This window comes from Rhyacophila brunnea, unplaced genomic scaffold, assembly GCF_057557595.1.
Source record: "Rhyacophila brunnea isolate RB1 unplaced genomic scaffold, BYU_Rbru_1.0 scaffold_23, whole genome shotgun sequence".
In the NCBI taxonomy this organism is placed as follows: Eukaryota; Metazoa; Arthropoda; class Insecta; order Trichoptera; family Rhyacophilidae; genus Rhyacophila; species Rhyacophila brunnea.
Genome location: NW_028232893.1, coordinates 30868635 through 30883801, shown reverse-complemented (window position 1 = coordinate 30883801; position 15167 = coordinate 30868635). Strand labels below are relative to the sequence as shown.

At 34.4% G+C, this 15167-nt stretch overlaps 3 protein-coding genes across 3 annotated transcripts; 2 read left to right on the top strand and 1 right to left on the bottom strand.

Moving 5' to 3' along the window:
* The first annotated feature begins 1559 nt into the window (after nucleotides 1-1559).
* Nucleotides 1560-5331, top strand: LOC147069865 (uncharacterized). Its single transcript, XM_085950156.1, has one exon. It carries the CDS (start codon nucleotides 1687-1689, stop codon nucleotides 3016-3018), a length of 1332 nt encoding a protein of 443 aa, XP_085806282.1. The 5' UTR covers nucleotides 1560-1686; the 3' UTR covers nucleotides 3019-5331.
* A 20-nt stretch (nucleotides 5332-5351) lies between these two features.
* On the bottom strand, nucleotides 5352-11678 carry LOC147069864 (RNA demethylase ALKBH7, mitochondrial). Its single transcript, XM_085950157.1, has 5 exons — nucleotides 11468-11678; nucleotides 11172-11386; nucleotides 8814-8987; nucleotides 7721-7845; nucleotides 5352-6365 (listed from the first exon to the last, which is right to left on the bottom strand). The coding sequence occupies exons 1-5, from the start codon at nucleotides 11565-11567 to the stop codon at nucleotides 6242-6244; spliced, it is 738 nt and encodes a 245-aa protein (XP_085806283.1). The 5' UTR covers nucleotides 11568-11678; the 3' UTR covers nucleotides 5352-6241.
* A 378-nt stretch (nucleotides 11679-12056) lies between these two features.
* LOC147069863 (translation machinery-associated protein 16 homolog) lies at nucleotides 12057-14393 on the top strand. Its single transcript, XM_085950616.1, has one exon. It carries the CDS (start codon nucleotides 12180-12182, stop codon nucleotides 12669-12671), a length of 492 nt encoding a protein of 163 aa, XP_085806742.1. The 5' UTR covers nucleotides 12057-12179; the 3' UTR covers nucleotides 12672-14393.
* The last annotated feature ends 774 nt before the right edge of the window (nucleotides 14394-15167 follow it).

Here is a 15167-nt window from a genome sequence, read left to right as displayed (position 1 = left end):
CAGGTGATTTTGCACCCAGATCGTAAGAATTGAGTATCTATGACTTAATCGTTCTCCCTCTTTTTTGCCACGCCAATTAATCATAAAACACATGTATTTTTAAATACCTACCACTTCCACTATCATGTGAATTACTTCGTTTCTCACTAGACCTGTATTCCTTATCAATTTGTCAGATAGGTAGTGCAAATAGACACCAGCAGGGACATATAGGCTCTAAGCTCCAAGTGATTTTTTTGAGAACCCCCACGAAAAAAAAACATAAATTCCAACCACCAATGTCCCTAGAAAAAATATCAATTTAAGTACCTCTTTCCTAGAATCAAATCCTGTATTTGAAAATAATTATTAATAAACATGACAGATCTGTTTGAGTGGTTATGTTATATGCATTTTGGAGTATGTTACAGGGATTTTGTTATACTTTGGGTAATTTTTAATACAAAATTTGTGATAAATACGCATATTTTTATGAAGAATTTTCTAAGAATTTCACTTGTTTACATGCCAGATCATGTGACGAGCGGCTGCATTGCCCACTCTACTTGTCCCCTCGACTTTACAAAATCGTACCCACAGGTCACCGCTGATATCCTCCGCATTTTTTAAAAACTCTTTGTAAGGTGTTATTATTATTACTATTAATGTCAGTAAGTACTAGGTACCTAGGTACTTATTTCACCCTATTATGTTCAAGCGTTGGAACTTAGGGCTACATGGATAGCACGAGATCGCGGTACTTTCCTCGATCTATCGCGACGTACCGTGTCTCCTCAGACACGTGAAACCTGAACGTTGTTCAACACGTGTGTGCTACTTAGTACCCATGCTCCTTTATGGTTGTGAGCCGTTCCATCTTACCAGGCTCTAAGCGTCTCCACGTTTGAGATTTGAAAATCGATATCACCGCCGAATGTTAAGGGTAGGTACATTCAGTGTTACACACACTCGAATGCGTGAGCGGCACGTCAGGCCTCGGTAATTAGCAAAGAGATTGGACTCCTCCCTAATCTCTTTGGTAATTAGTACTCATGGGTCGCTTCACGTGGCTTGGACACGTGTTCCGGATATCACCAGAAAACGCGACTTCCTCGTTTTGTGTCTTTTATCTGACCAAAAAGTAATCTGCGTTGGCACTTTAGGTAGGTAGGTACCTACATAATATTGCATGACTTTCAAACCAACGCGATACTAAATATTATAATGTTTTATTGGTATGCAGTCGATTGTTTCTTGAATGCCCCAGATAAAGTTGTCGAATATAACAGTGTTTATTAGTTTTTTTAATATATTCATTTCATATCGATATTATTTTTTTTAATAGTTTATGCTAATCTAATTACCTACCTACCTACGCAATAAATATTTTTATTGAAGAATATTTTTGTGTACATTGTCTATGATAAGTCTTTTTTACACTCATCAAAATTGTCTATTGCCTATTTTGACAGACGTCATTTTGATATTATTTTCATAGAAAAACGACACGAATTGATTTAATTAAATTTCATTACATTACGTGAAATTAAGAATTGCTAATTATTACTGCACACAATTGAATGGATTAAGTAAATATTTACGCCACACCGTGATATGACGCGTGTCACAGGAAAAACAGTTGAACAAACAAAATAATATTTAAAAAAATCGAACTGTAAATAATAATATTTTGTACTGTTGACAAACATGGATGATCTACCTGACGAAATTCTGGTTGACATACTGAGCTATTTTCAATTGAAGACATTACATCAACGCATTTCGAAAGTGTGTAGACGATGGCAATCGCTAATAACTGAAACAGCCATATTAAACAGACGTTTTATCGTAGAAGACGAAGAGGACTTATCGTTCATGGCAACTCTAAAGAACGTGAATTTTTTGAAAGTTCTAAATATAAAATTGAAAGAAAATTTTATAGACTCCCTATTGGACGATTTAATAAAATGGTGTCCGAATTTGAATTCGTTGACAATACACAGATGTAATTCATTAAGTGAATACCATTTGTTTAAAATAAATAAATATTTTATACATTTACGACATGTAGATGTGTTTTTGACCAGCCGTTTTATTAGTTTACAATTTATAGACGTGTTGAAACAAATGAAATCTGTTGTTTTAAACAACAGAATGGACTATGATACGTTAAAATTGATAACAGAAAATTGTCCACATCTTACCGAAGTTCATATGTACGGTTTCGTACAGTATTATCCGCTGAGGCAACTCCATCGCTTTTTGATATCGAAATTCGACCAGTTGAGAAGCATATCGTTACGATGTTACGAAGTGAGCGATAAAACTTGTAAATTTTTATCGCAATGTTTACATTTACGTTATCTCCGATTGTACCATTGCTGGATGATAACTGATAGAGGACTCGCCAATTTATCGGAATTAAAGAATATACAAATACTGCATATAACAGGGTTGAAGCTTATATCTCGCAAAGGATTTGCGATATTTATTGAAAAATTAAATATGAAAAGTTTAACTGAACTAAATTTCAGTTCGTCAATTTTTAATGACGATCATGCATTAATATTAAGCAATAAAACAAACAATTTAAAAATTTTAGAGTTATGGAAGTGTAAAATTACATTGAAAGGACTATATTATATTATAAATAAATTACGAAATCTATACATACTTGATTTAGATATGGAATTACCAGAATTCGTGCTAAAAAAAATCACTCAAGATTCCGATATTAAATATTTAATTTTTTCAAAACGGCAACATTCCTGCGTGTATCTTTCTGAAGGTATCGATCGGGGGAAGGCTCAGGCATTTGAATACTGCGAGAAGTTGGCCTTTCGGGGTAACTCTGAAGGTTTCCGTGCCAATCTGTTATGCTACTCGCACCAATTTCAATTCCCAAACTACTCTATTAGATATTACTTTAACGACGCCATCGTGTACGGACATGGACAGTATAAGGACAGCGAATATAGAAGTCTTATTGAAAGCGGTAGAACGAGCAATGCTAGTCAATCGTTTGATGAAATATCATGATATAAAAAAATAAAATGGCAAAAGGCTGGAATAACACTCGATGAGTGAAAAACCATAGAGATGTTTGGTCACATTTGATCTTTTCCATGTTTTTATGTGGTATTGAAACTTGGCTTATAAAACAAAAGAAAAATGTAAGCCAGCTCTCACATCAAAACTCGTCTTGCCCGCAACGTGTCGATGTGATCGTTATTCACAAAACGCAAGTTGCCAAATGGAGCTCCACAGATTGGTCGAATGCGACTGTTTAGTTTGAAAAAAACATCTGCTGTTGCAATCGACAAGTTGGATGCTTCTCGGGCTTCGAGTCGGAGACGCCAGGACGCATACAAACACCTACAAATTGGTCATTCCTGTACCGGCTCGCCGATCGCTAGGTAGATCTGCACGGTCTTCATATGCAACACCGGATTGACATTCTTGGAAGGTTTGATTTATGGCTGTGCGGCAGACGAGCCGAGTTTAGATGTGAGAGCCGGCTAAGATTCATGTCTTTGATTGGAGGTACAAACACTAATAACATGAGCGATGAAATAAAACGCCGGATTATCCTCGCCAACAGGTGCTATTTTGGTCTCCAAAGGCTTCTAAAGAACAAAGCACTGAAAGAAAACCAAAATAACCTATATAAAACTCTCTTGCGCCCGTTATTTTGAGAAGAATCGTTGGGGCTGTTCAAGAAAGTAGCATTTGGAGGTCAAGGTATAATGAGGAGCTGTACACACTTTATGGGGGTGAAAAGATCACGTGGCATATGAAAATGCAGACTGCGCTGGATCGGCTATGTTCATAGAATGCCGGAGGATATTCCGGCGAGGCAGGCTATGTAAGCAACCCCCGATAGCAATTTTACAGATTTAAAAATGCTCAGTCAAAGCAACTGCAGAGTGTCAAGAGACCCACCAAGGGTTGTAGTGCCATAAATGATGATTGAAGGGTCTCCAGCGAAAAATCTCTATAATGTCTCCAGAAAATTCTCTAGCTCTGGTCACATAGCCAAAATGGCAAATGAATTTGAAATAGTAATAATAATTACACAAATGAGTTGAACTATTCATACGCCCTGATCAAAAATAACTTCTGATAGGTGGAAGGAGCTGTTTGTGTACCTGCATAATATTTTACGATTCTTCAGACCAGAAAATTATCAACAGAAGGAATTCATTAGAAAACTGATAGCATTCACTGCAAGGCCTGCAGTTGCTGTTGGAGAAGGAATATTCATACACCCTATTGCAGAATTTGGCAGTACCTATTCCTAAAAAGGATCACAATCTTCCAGTGGCGAAGGGTGGAGGTAGGCTGTTAAGATCTAACATAAATAGTGAATACTAAACTTTGTCAGTCATACTTATTTGATTTCATTGTATATTTGCAGGATTTTGTTTTATTAATATTTAACTACAGTCGAACTTGGTTATTAGGAGGAAGATGGGACTGACTGAATTTGCTCGTTATAAGCCTTCGTTATATCGATATATAACATTTTTCGCGTCACGTTTTATTTAAGCATAGAACATAAAAAATCAGAAAATCATCATAAAAATCCCCGAAACAAGCATGGCATTCACAAACTACAACAGAAGTTGTTTATTGTAATGAAGTGCTGAGCCGCTGGCGCTGGTAGGTACCTACTGACTTCACAAAGCTCGGATATTTTTCATGCAATTTCAACCATATGTGTATAGTTTTTCAATGTTGTCGGCGAAAACACCAATTAGGTACTTAGACACTTAACCAGTGTCATAAACGTAATCCGATCCTGGCGGCATCAGTCTAGTTAACTGCCTGGTCGGATTTTATTGCTTAGGGTTGAAAATGTTGTTTTTAAACGATCGACACTTTAACAGTTTTGCTCGGTATACCCGAGAAGTAGCTCGTTTTAAAAGTGAATAAATGTATGGAGAAAATCATAAACTATAATGTCAACGAATGTTTCCTCATTACATCTGAGATCTCGCTGTTTCCGTGATCGTAATAACCAAGTTCGACTGTATGTTAGTTTCAGTTAATATTTAAGTTTGCGTTTAGGCAGTATTAATCTAATACACTAAATTTAATATACAATATAGTAGTAACTAGTGAGCAAAATAACATTTACTTCATTTTTGAAAAACATAAACGTGTATGCTTTCTTAATACATACCGAAAATACCAGTATTCTGGATTTTTAAAACCGGTATTTCGGTATCAATAAATAATTGAATACCGGATTGCAATCCTTACTGGCAAATGACAGAAAGGTCTGGAGATGTTTTAGATAGATTATAATGTTACATGGAGAGAAGAAGGAAGATTTATAAATGTTACAAATTTGAGAAATAAAATATTTTAACTAAATTTTGTTTATTAATTTAATCCATATTTACAAATGTACACAATTTTTTTATAATCTTTAACAAATTCTATCACAGTAATTTTAACAACAGTTAAATGCCTTATTTTAAAAAATCTAATGAGACTTCCCTGTTCGGCTGGTGTTAATAATTCACTCCTAATCCAACGTTTAGGCATGTTAGGCAGTCCACACAAAGAAAATCAACGCAACATAATCTCAAAACACGCCTCGTACTTTGATTTTGTGTAGGTGACTTAGAGGCCATCCTTAGCGTCAATTTCATTGAGCTACTTTACGAACTGTTTGTTGGCGAATTTACAATCTGCCTGTAAAGTCGCCCAGTGTAATCATCGAACAAGCTAACAAGCAGATTGTAAACACTCTACCGAGAAAAGTTGAAAGCCGGTCAACTTTACACGCTACACACCGGCGTGTGGGCCTACTGCGTCTGCGCAGTAGAAAGCTCCCGGTAAAAAAACTAACTACGTTCTGTCAAAATAGTCGCTGGCTTGTGGCTTCTCAGCGAATGGAAATTTTGTGTGTCATCATCATAATCGCAGTAGCTGAATCGCCCGCTATTAAATTCGCCGACAAACAGCTTGTAAAGTAGCTCAATGTAATTGACGCTTTAGACTGAAACCGCTTTTGGTTTTGAACCATGTTCCATACTAAACATGATTTCTGTTCATGGAAATATATTTCCAAGTATATAAGCGTGTTATTCGTGTGATAAAATTGTTTGCGTTGAGTTTGAATAATATTTACAAGAATGCAAAATTATTGACAAAATATTATTGTGTAGCAGTATATAGTAGGTATATCTTAAATACACAAACAGAGAACACTCGTTGATTTAATTTATAAACATTTATAATTAATAGCCATTTAGGTGGTTGGCTGAGATCGACATATGACAGAAATTCTCCGGGTTCGCTGTATTTTCTGATTTTTAAAATCGGATATCTCTCCTTTCAGAATTTCATGGCTGAAATCATAGCGAGCTGTTCCTCTGAAATTAAAAAAGTACTTGTATTTTCTTTTATAGTGTTAACTGTCAACTCATGGTGGAAATGCATTTTTATACTGTACTTTTCCACTTTTAATAAATAAATCTGGCGGACGAAACCGGTCCACATTTATTTATTAAAAGTGGGAAAAGTACTAAGTATAAAAGTTTTGCGTTTTATTAAATTAAATTAATAAAGTACTTGTATATACAACCCACGGTGGCCGCGCGGCTTAAGCGCTGGACTATCACGCCGTGGGTCTCAGGTTCGGATCCTGGGTCTGGCAAGTACACATATTGTTTTTCAATTTGTGTGTGAGTCAGGGTATGGAACTAATAGGTTGAACAAGTGGCTGACATCCATTTCTCGTAAAAAACAAAATCTGTTAATACAAACCTCTACTCTGTGGAGGCCCATATGATCCTATTAGGATCGGACATGGTAAAAAAAATATATATATATATATAAAATGCAGTGGCGAAGGGTGGAGGTAGGCTATTAACACAATCACTGCTGACCAGTTAATTACCACAGCTCGGTCAGTTCTCAAGACACGCCTGGCGTGTAGCAATTAGCATGATAATTAAATGTGGTAATCAACTGGTCAGCAGTGAATGTATATGTATCTAATGGCCACATGCCTTAGCACTGACTGTGTTAAGATCCGACCCAATTAAATCCTGCGTATATCTAAAAGACAAGTCTGCGCAGATGACTCAAACAATCCTAATAATTATGATGCGCATTTGATAACTACTTGTGGATGCTACAGTTTGCAATAACTCATAGGTGAGCACTGAAGTGTGGAATCTCTGGGTATGGGAAATGTATCAGAAAAAGTGTGGGGTCCGCGATTGAAGCGACGAGAAACTATATATATAAGGCAGGGTAAATTTGAAACAATGGCACCTGCGCATCTATTCTATACACACAACTGCTTTCAGACGCTACAACAGCTATCTAGGGTAGGTTTGTATCGGAGTATTAACACTAATTGTAACAATTACAATAAGTTAGCCATCTAAACGGCCAAAACTGTCTACCTCGCTCTAAAATTTACCACAGCCAAAAGAGGTGCTGTTAAAATATAGTACTTATTGTAACAATTACAATTAACTTATTGTAATTGTTACAATAAGTGATAATATTTCGATACAAACCTACCCTAGATAGCGGCCGAATGCAGTCTTATGTATAGAATAGATGCGCTGGTATATTATGTTTTTTTCAAAATGTCCCCCCCAAACCATTTTCTGCATGCGTTTCTGTCTGTGGTGTGATTGCTATATACATTGAGACGGTGTTAATAAAAAGAAACATGTGATTTGAATATAGAGCTATATAGAATGTGGCTTACTTCATGATGTAAAGACAGCGTCGTGATAGTAAAAAGTCAGCGAAAAGGTCTTGTTCAATCGAATGCCGCAATCTCATCACGGCTGGTGACAGCAGGCAGATTCCAGCCACGGTCGTTCCGCAAAACTAGAATAGACAATTAAAATATATAGCCATTGTCAAAAATGTTGAAGAAAATTTTCTCTGGAAGACTGAGTCTAAATATCGTCACCGTATTTTAAATACCTCCTATGTCAGGGTTGGCGAACCTTTTTACGTACGCGTGCCAAAATTTCCCAAATCTTATTTCTCGTGCCGAGCAGTTTTTCATGGAAAAAATATAGTTTTTAAGAATGCTATTAAAAATGATGATATTCTAGATATCACTCACAGAACATAGCATACATACAGCTGTAGCAATTATTCAATTACGCCATACATTTCGGTCCACCAATTTTGAAACTGTCTTCCAGAATTACTACTGCTCCACTAAGTCCTTGTGTCTTATTCGGTACAGCCATTTTTGTGGGTAGAAATGAAATTGTTTGTTAAGTACTGTATTACTTAGTTTGGTTCTTTACGCACAAATTGACAGTAGAATTGCTCCGATCAGATGAGGCATTCTCTCGTTACAGCGGTCTCAAGTATTGTAAATCGATCAAAATCAGAGGTTCGTTTCGCGGCTTCTCCCGCTGCCTGATGAGGTTAGTGCGATAATATTATATGTGACACATACAAAATAAGGACCAACCTATTCAATTATAATAATACTTACATAAAACGTAATGTATATTATTCGTAATGCCATCTGTCAGTTATTATCGTTATAGAATATTTTTTCTCTTCAAAATAAAACATTCAAGTGCCATGCAAAATCATCTCGCGTGCCATAGGTTCGCTACCACTGTCCTATATGGTTTGATTCATATTCTGAGATAATCGAAAAAAAAACCGTTGTAATCGCAAATAATATGTTTTAACATTTTTTGAAAATCCTAATCATAAATTAAAATTGGATAATCATATTTTTTTTATAAACTATTTATTATTAAATGGTAGGATCGGCCTGAATATCTATGCAAAGGGGCTACGGGATCATAGTCAAAGGATCTCACCCTAATGGCATCTACGTGTGGTTTGATATATCCCTTGGCATCCAAATCCAGGACATGCGTGTGGGGTAGAGGAGTTGCCGGTGGTGGTATGGCGACTTCCCGCACCTTCTGAACAGCTTCGGCAGCCAAGCCTTTCCACACTGACCGTTCTGTCTCTCGGAATCCGTGGATTGCCTGCAAGAGAAGAAAATTTACAAATATATGTTAAGTTATATTCACAGTGATATGAGGCAATGATGTTGTTCTGCTGCTATAGACTTGTGTTACCTAACACATGAAGCTGCTTCCAGAGAACCCTGAATTTCAGTATTTCAGCACACACACATACTCTATATCTGCCTGCGTAAAAAACGCATTGAAAATAATATTGACAGGTGGTACTGCCACCTGGTATTCTTTCCTAGTAAGTACTGACATACTCATGAACTTCCCATCTTCAATGGGGAACCGGAATAAAGTTTTGTAGGCCTAAACGTGCAGCTTGGCCATATAGTCAATTAACAGAATAGGAAAGACTTATGACGTATCACTTGGCTATCTGGATAAAAAGGAATATGTTAGATTTAGAATACTAATTACAATATGTACCTAGATATAAAATTTTAAACCAATAGCTTTAAGTATTATATTAAAGATTCATAGCATTAAAATTGTAATTAATTTTGTAATAGGAATAGCTTGTAAATCTATGTAAGATTTTGTTTTATGAGTTTAAAAGTGATGGATGTAAAAGATATAAGAGTGGAAGAGAGTTAGCAGTAACTGTACTCACTAAATTATCACGCGAGCGTTTTTAAACATTTAAAAAGCCAGTCGAAAAAAAACACGAGTTGCGAACGGACGCAGAGTTGAATTCGCGAACTCCCGCGCCAAAAATAAAACTAGTGTCGGCCATTAATAAATAGATATAAGTTGTATTAAGATATAGTTAATTAAGGAACTATAAAAACGATAACAATAAATACATGTCACTGTTAACATAAGTTTCTTTCTTGTAAAAAAAATAATAACCATTAAAATACAGAGCCACGTGCTTACCAAAAAACAAAGACTTTTATTTAATCTAATTTTGTGAATCCTGAGTTCAACCAATACCCTGAGCTAGCACGGAGCTCGTTTGTTGAAACGACTTTGTTGATTTTCAAGCAAATCTGGTTTAAGTGTGTGTTGAAAAATGCTAGATTTAATGCCATACACAAGATGAACATTTTGGATGCTAGATGCCTATTGAAAAATGCTGGATCTGGCAAGAAATACGCTAAGGTGGCAACTCTGCCAGCAGTGAGTCGACCCGATGATGATGATAATACCATCATCGATAGTCCCCTCAGTCTAGATAGTCACTTCGTGAACACGGATATCATTGTCGCTTTCAATCCATGGATTGTTCAATATAACATTTTATGAACAAAAAAAAAGTATTTTAACTATAGTATTTTATTATTTATAGATGCTTTCACAATGAAGAAGAGATAGAACATTTCGGCAAGTGGCATTCTATAAAAGTTTGACCTATATCTATAGATATTTCATGTACAATATATTATAGCAGTGGTGAAGGTAGACTGTTAAGATCAGCCATAAATAGTGCACACTAAACTGTGTCAGTCATACGTATTTGTTTTCATTGAAATAAGACTACAATTATTTACAGACGGTGTTGGTTAGTTTTTAAAATTTAATTAAATCCTGCGAAACCATGCCATAATAAATAATAGTCAAAAAATACTCGTCTATCTATAAAATATCTAAAATTATCCAATTAAATCGTACATAACTTTGGATATGTTATAGATAGAATAATATTTTTTATCTATTATAGTTTGGTTTAGGTAGAGCTTAATGAATTTAATGAACCAACAATAGGTACCGATGTGTAATATGTATTCTTAACGCTTTCGCTGCTGAATAGATAATGAGATTTTAATTGCTTCCTTTAAAATGCACGTTAATTACATCGGTCGGCCGCCTGGTCATTACGCACCGTGTGCGTCTTCCGCGTCCAAAGTATTAATCTAACTTTCTAACGAAAAAAAAATAAGTATGAATGAAAAAATGTGCACAATTTTGTCATATTGCCCAAAGTATAATGAAACTATTATGGTTTGGTTTAGGCAGGGTTTAATTGATTTTTAAAAACTAACTATCACCATCTGTAAATTGTAGTTTTAGTTCAATAAAAACAAATACGTATGACTAACAATGTTTAATGTTCACTATTTATGGCGGATCTTAACAGCCTACCTCCACCCTTCGCTACTCATATATAGTCATAGAGCTGATTGATAACAACTATCTTTGGAGGCAAACAAGAGTATGCAATGCGAGATTCCTAAGGAATGAATTTTTTAAACTTACATCATCCCAATGGTCGAATTCGTATCTCATTCTTTTTAGATATGGCTCTAATTCAGAAAAGAAAGCAGTTTCTTCTTCCAGGGACACAAAGTCTGTCAGAACCGTCATATCCTGGATCAGATTACTTTTTATGGCTGCGATTTTTGGGTCATTATTCTCCCAGGCGTTGCATAATCCCAGGTCCACATAATCCGGTGTCTCCAATTGCGAAGACTCTATATCATTAAATAACATTACAAATATATATCGTAAGTCAAATTACTTTTATTATGAGTAATAATAATATGTCGAATTACCACTTTCTTGTGTTAAACTCGAGTTGATACATCGTTTAGGTATAATCACAGAATACACCTTTAGTCTTGGAAAAAATGATTTGATTATTATGGAGACCATTTTAATTTAATTCAAATATTTCAGTAATTTACTTGTTTTTGAATAAAAAATAGTCAGTGAAATTTTTGACATTTACAAAGTTTATAAATATTTGACATTTAATAATAGTGTAGCCATGACGTAACAGTTTGGAGTTTGCTGATATTTTTAAAGAGGTTTTTTACATTTACTTTCACTGAAGATAGTTTTTAACTAAGTAGGTAGGTATCAAAGAGATTGAGTCCAATCTCTTTGGTAGGTATGTATTTACAAGTTATTTATTTTTTTATAATCTGGGTTTTGTCTTCTAATAACTTCAGGGTCGTATCTATATTTACCTATAATAAAAATATAATATTGCTTCTTCCTTGTAATCTACGAAAAATGACTACGTATTGGAAATTTCATCGAGTGATGACTACGTTAATTTTTAAAAGTTAGTTAAAAGCACCCACCTAGCAAGAAAAAGATTCGAAGTAGTCTGAAAATAAAAATATTATACTGTATACAAGAACATAACATACTAGTAACATTGATATAAAATTTTGACATTCAAAATATTACGGCATGGTGTTTATTTGACGTATCGTAAAGTGAGGTTATTTTATTTTATACGTAGTATTTTCTTTCAAAATGCAAAGTTTAAAAAAGGAAGTCGCAAAATGCAAGCATCCAAACAGTCGAAAGACCATCGCTCTCGGCAGGAAGACAAAGAAACTGGCCAATAGAGACGGAGCACGGTTAGGACAAATGATCAAACAAAACATAGTAGGCGAAAAGATTGCTTGGTTCAAAGATAACCTGCCAGAATGCGACACCCAGGTATTCGCGAAAGAGCAAATAGCTTCGGTGATCGAGCTATATCTGGCCAGATTCGACGATGAATTGTCGCAGATTGAAATGAAAAACAACATCGGTGGCAGAAAAAACAGACAGCACGCGTCAAGAGAGGACGTCATCAAGATGACAAAGCAGAGGGAAAGCGTGGAGTACGAGACGTGCGGTATTGAAATACCCGACCTGATGAATGTATCCCAAGTCAACTTGCTGAGGAATTGGAATAGCGAGCTGCGTTTTCTCCAGAATTTCAAGCTGAGACGATTCAATAAAACACAATTGTTATGAAACCGTACAGAATATCACTAATTAAATAACTTATTTTATAAAATTAAATGTTTCTTTTAAACCCTTTCCTTTACAACTTGGAAGTTGTTTAACATGAAGCCGGGTAGTCATTAGTGAGCCGTAACTATGACCGTTGCAGATACTGTAACCAACTCTAGATGTGGACGCGGCGTCAATGATATCGATATAACAATGATAATAGATGGTGAGCCACCGTATCCGCAGTGTTCGTTCAGAGCTTAAACATGTCGGAGAAATTTTTGTCTTGGGTCCCATAGCACTATTATTTTGTTAACATCAATTCCGTGGTCAAAAAGAGAAGAGGTATATTTGATTATTTTGCAGGAGAATTATTTTAAACTTAAAAGTTGAATATCAAATCAGATATTTATATTTTTAATTGAATTTTTGTTTTATACATATGAAAAAATAATGATTATGTAATCTGCATATTTTTTGCATTTTTATTAGTAATTTGTCTGAAAATTGACATACCTATTCTCCTGAATGAAATTCGAGCACTTAGCTGACATAATACTATTATTATCAAGTTTTTTTCATAATTTAGTATGGACTAGGACTTAAATGTGGAATAGATTGTTTATAAGAAGATAATTATATGTCATTAAAGTTTTAATTTATTCGTGAAGTAACATCTTAAGTAAAATAAACAAATAAGATTATTACATCCTTACAGTTATTATTTATATGGACACATTTATACATCATTATTTTCATTAACAGTCCTACTAAAATATTATGATGTATAGGTACATTTATCTATACAAGTGATAAGTAGGTTGTTTCAAAGAACTCCCTTCTAAATTATTTAAAATGTGAGTGATAATAGTTCTGCATTCAGCTGACGATTTTATTTCAAACCATGAATATTTCCGTCCTTCCGTATCAACTTCGCGGTTTTGGAAAGGTAACAACTCAATAAATCAGAAAATTCATAAAATTGATCTTGATCCATAACATAAACATGGATATTTTTCCCCCGCTGATCTTACTAGTTGACACCATTCTCATGGGTGTTATATCAGTATGCTTTCTTTGTTATTTCGTTCATTTCTTTTTTTTTTCTCTATTATTGAGTGGACACTGTTACAATCCATGTGACTGTGCCCAGGTAACTATCAAAAATCTGTGGTCAATCGATTTGACTGTTGGTTATTGAGACATAAAATATAAAAACATGGAAGTCACATGGCTATTTCTGTTTTGTTAAGTTAAGTTTTGTAAGTGTCAAAATGATAAAAATATCAGTAAATACAAATTTAATGTCGAGGTATAATACTGTTAAAATGAAACAAACAGGTGCAATTTACCCACCATGTAACTCCCTGAATGCCTATCATCACAATCGTAGATGGTTAATTTGAATGTACAGAGTAAGCGTTTATAGAAGGCAATATTAAATGCTAACATCAGGTATGGTAGGCACAGCCCGAGATCTAATTAAAAAACCCTTTTGGTTGGATCCAAATTGGCTTCCACTTTATCTAACTTTTTTTTATCATAAGCAACTTGAGCGGATTCTTGATATTTTTTAATTCTGCTAAAAAATGAAGATCTTCATTTTTACCTTTTTGTATAATAATCATTGCAATAACTTACTATTACAAACGTCAATAATATATCAACGTAAAGTAGAATGCACGCTTATTATGATACGTTTTATGTGTTGAATTATAACTCATAACAGTCATAACTTATGTTTTTACCGGAAAAAAACATTGAAAAAAACACTACCTTATTCTTAGGTCAATAATTTTTATAAAACAATCATTATTCGTAGGATGTTTATCACACTTGAATGGTCAAAGACATAGCTTATAATTAGTATCTTTGGAATTATCTTCAAATGTGTTAATCTTGCCCATTTTTTGAATAATAAAATGCCCAATTCTTGTCAAATTTGGGATCACAGAGATTATCAATATAATTTTTTATCGTAAATATTTCACTATAATAATGTCGATATAAATTATACTGATGGTTTTATAAATGCGTTTAAAAATTAATAAACGTAAAAAATCTTAACACCACTGCACATATATGTACTGAAATATGACTATATTCTAAAACATTAGAGCGAGAGGTTTAAAAGAATACTATTTTATGTAATAAAAATACTTAATGCAGTCATCAAATGTTTAAAATAAATATAAAGGATAATAAGCTTCAAAATTATATAAATAGATTATCTACAACGTTTAAGGTATGTCCAGGATCATGCTTTGAAAATAGAACAAAAGCTCCATTTTTACCTACGCTGAGCATGTCCGCCCTTAACTCATTTTCGGAATTTTGATGACATATACCACTTCTCCTGCTTGCCACGGAATTAAAAGAAGGCATGGTAAATGTGCCGCAGATGTCATGAAATTTTATAACTTTCTTTTTAGACCAAACCAAACCTATTATAACCTACCCCAACCTAATATTATCTAATATAATCTTAGTTTGTGATAATGATGCATCAAAATGTAT

What these genes read in the sequence shown, in the direction of transcription:
- LOC147069865 (XM_085950156.1), top strand. Translation starts at nt 1,687, where the DNA reads ATGGATGATCTACCTGACGAAATTCTGGTTGACATACTGAGCTATTTT.
- LOC147069864 (XM_085950157.1), bottom strand. Translation starts at nt 11,567, where the DNA reads ATGGTCTCCATAATAATCAAATCATTTTTTCCAAGACTAAAGGTGTAT. An exon ending in AATTCGACCATTGGGATGAT is followed by an intron (nt 8,988 to 11,171) that starts GTAAGTTTAAAA and finishes CTTCTCTTGCAG; the next exon opens with GCAATCCACGGATTCCGAGA. An exon ending in CACACGTAGATGCCATTAGG is followed by an intron (nt 7,846 to 8,813) that starts GTGAGATCCTTT and finishes TGTCTATTCTAG; the next exon opens with TTTTGCGGAACGACCGTGGC.
- LOC147069863 (XM_085950616.1), top strand. Translation starts at nt 12,180, where the DNA reads ATGCAAAGTTTAAAAAAGGAAGTCGCAAAATGCAAGCATCCAAACAGT.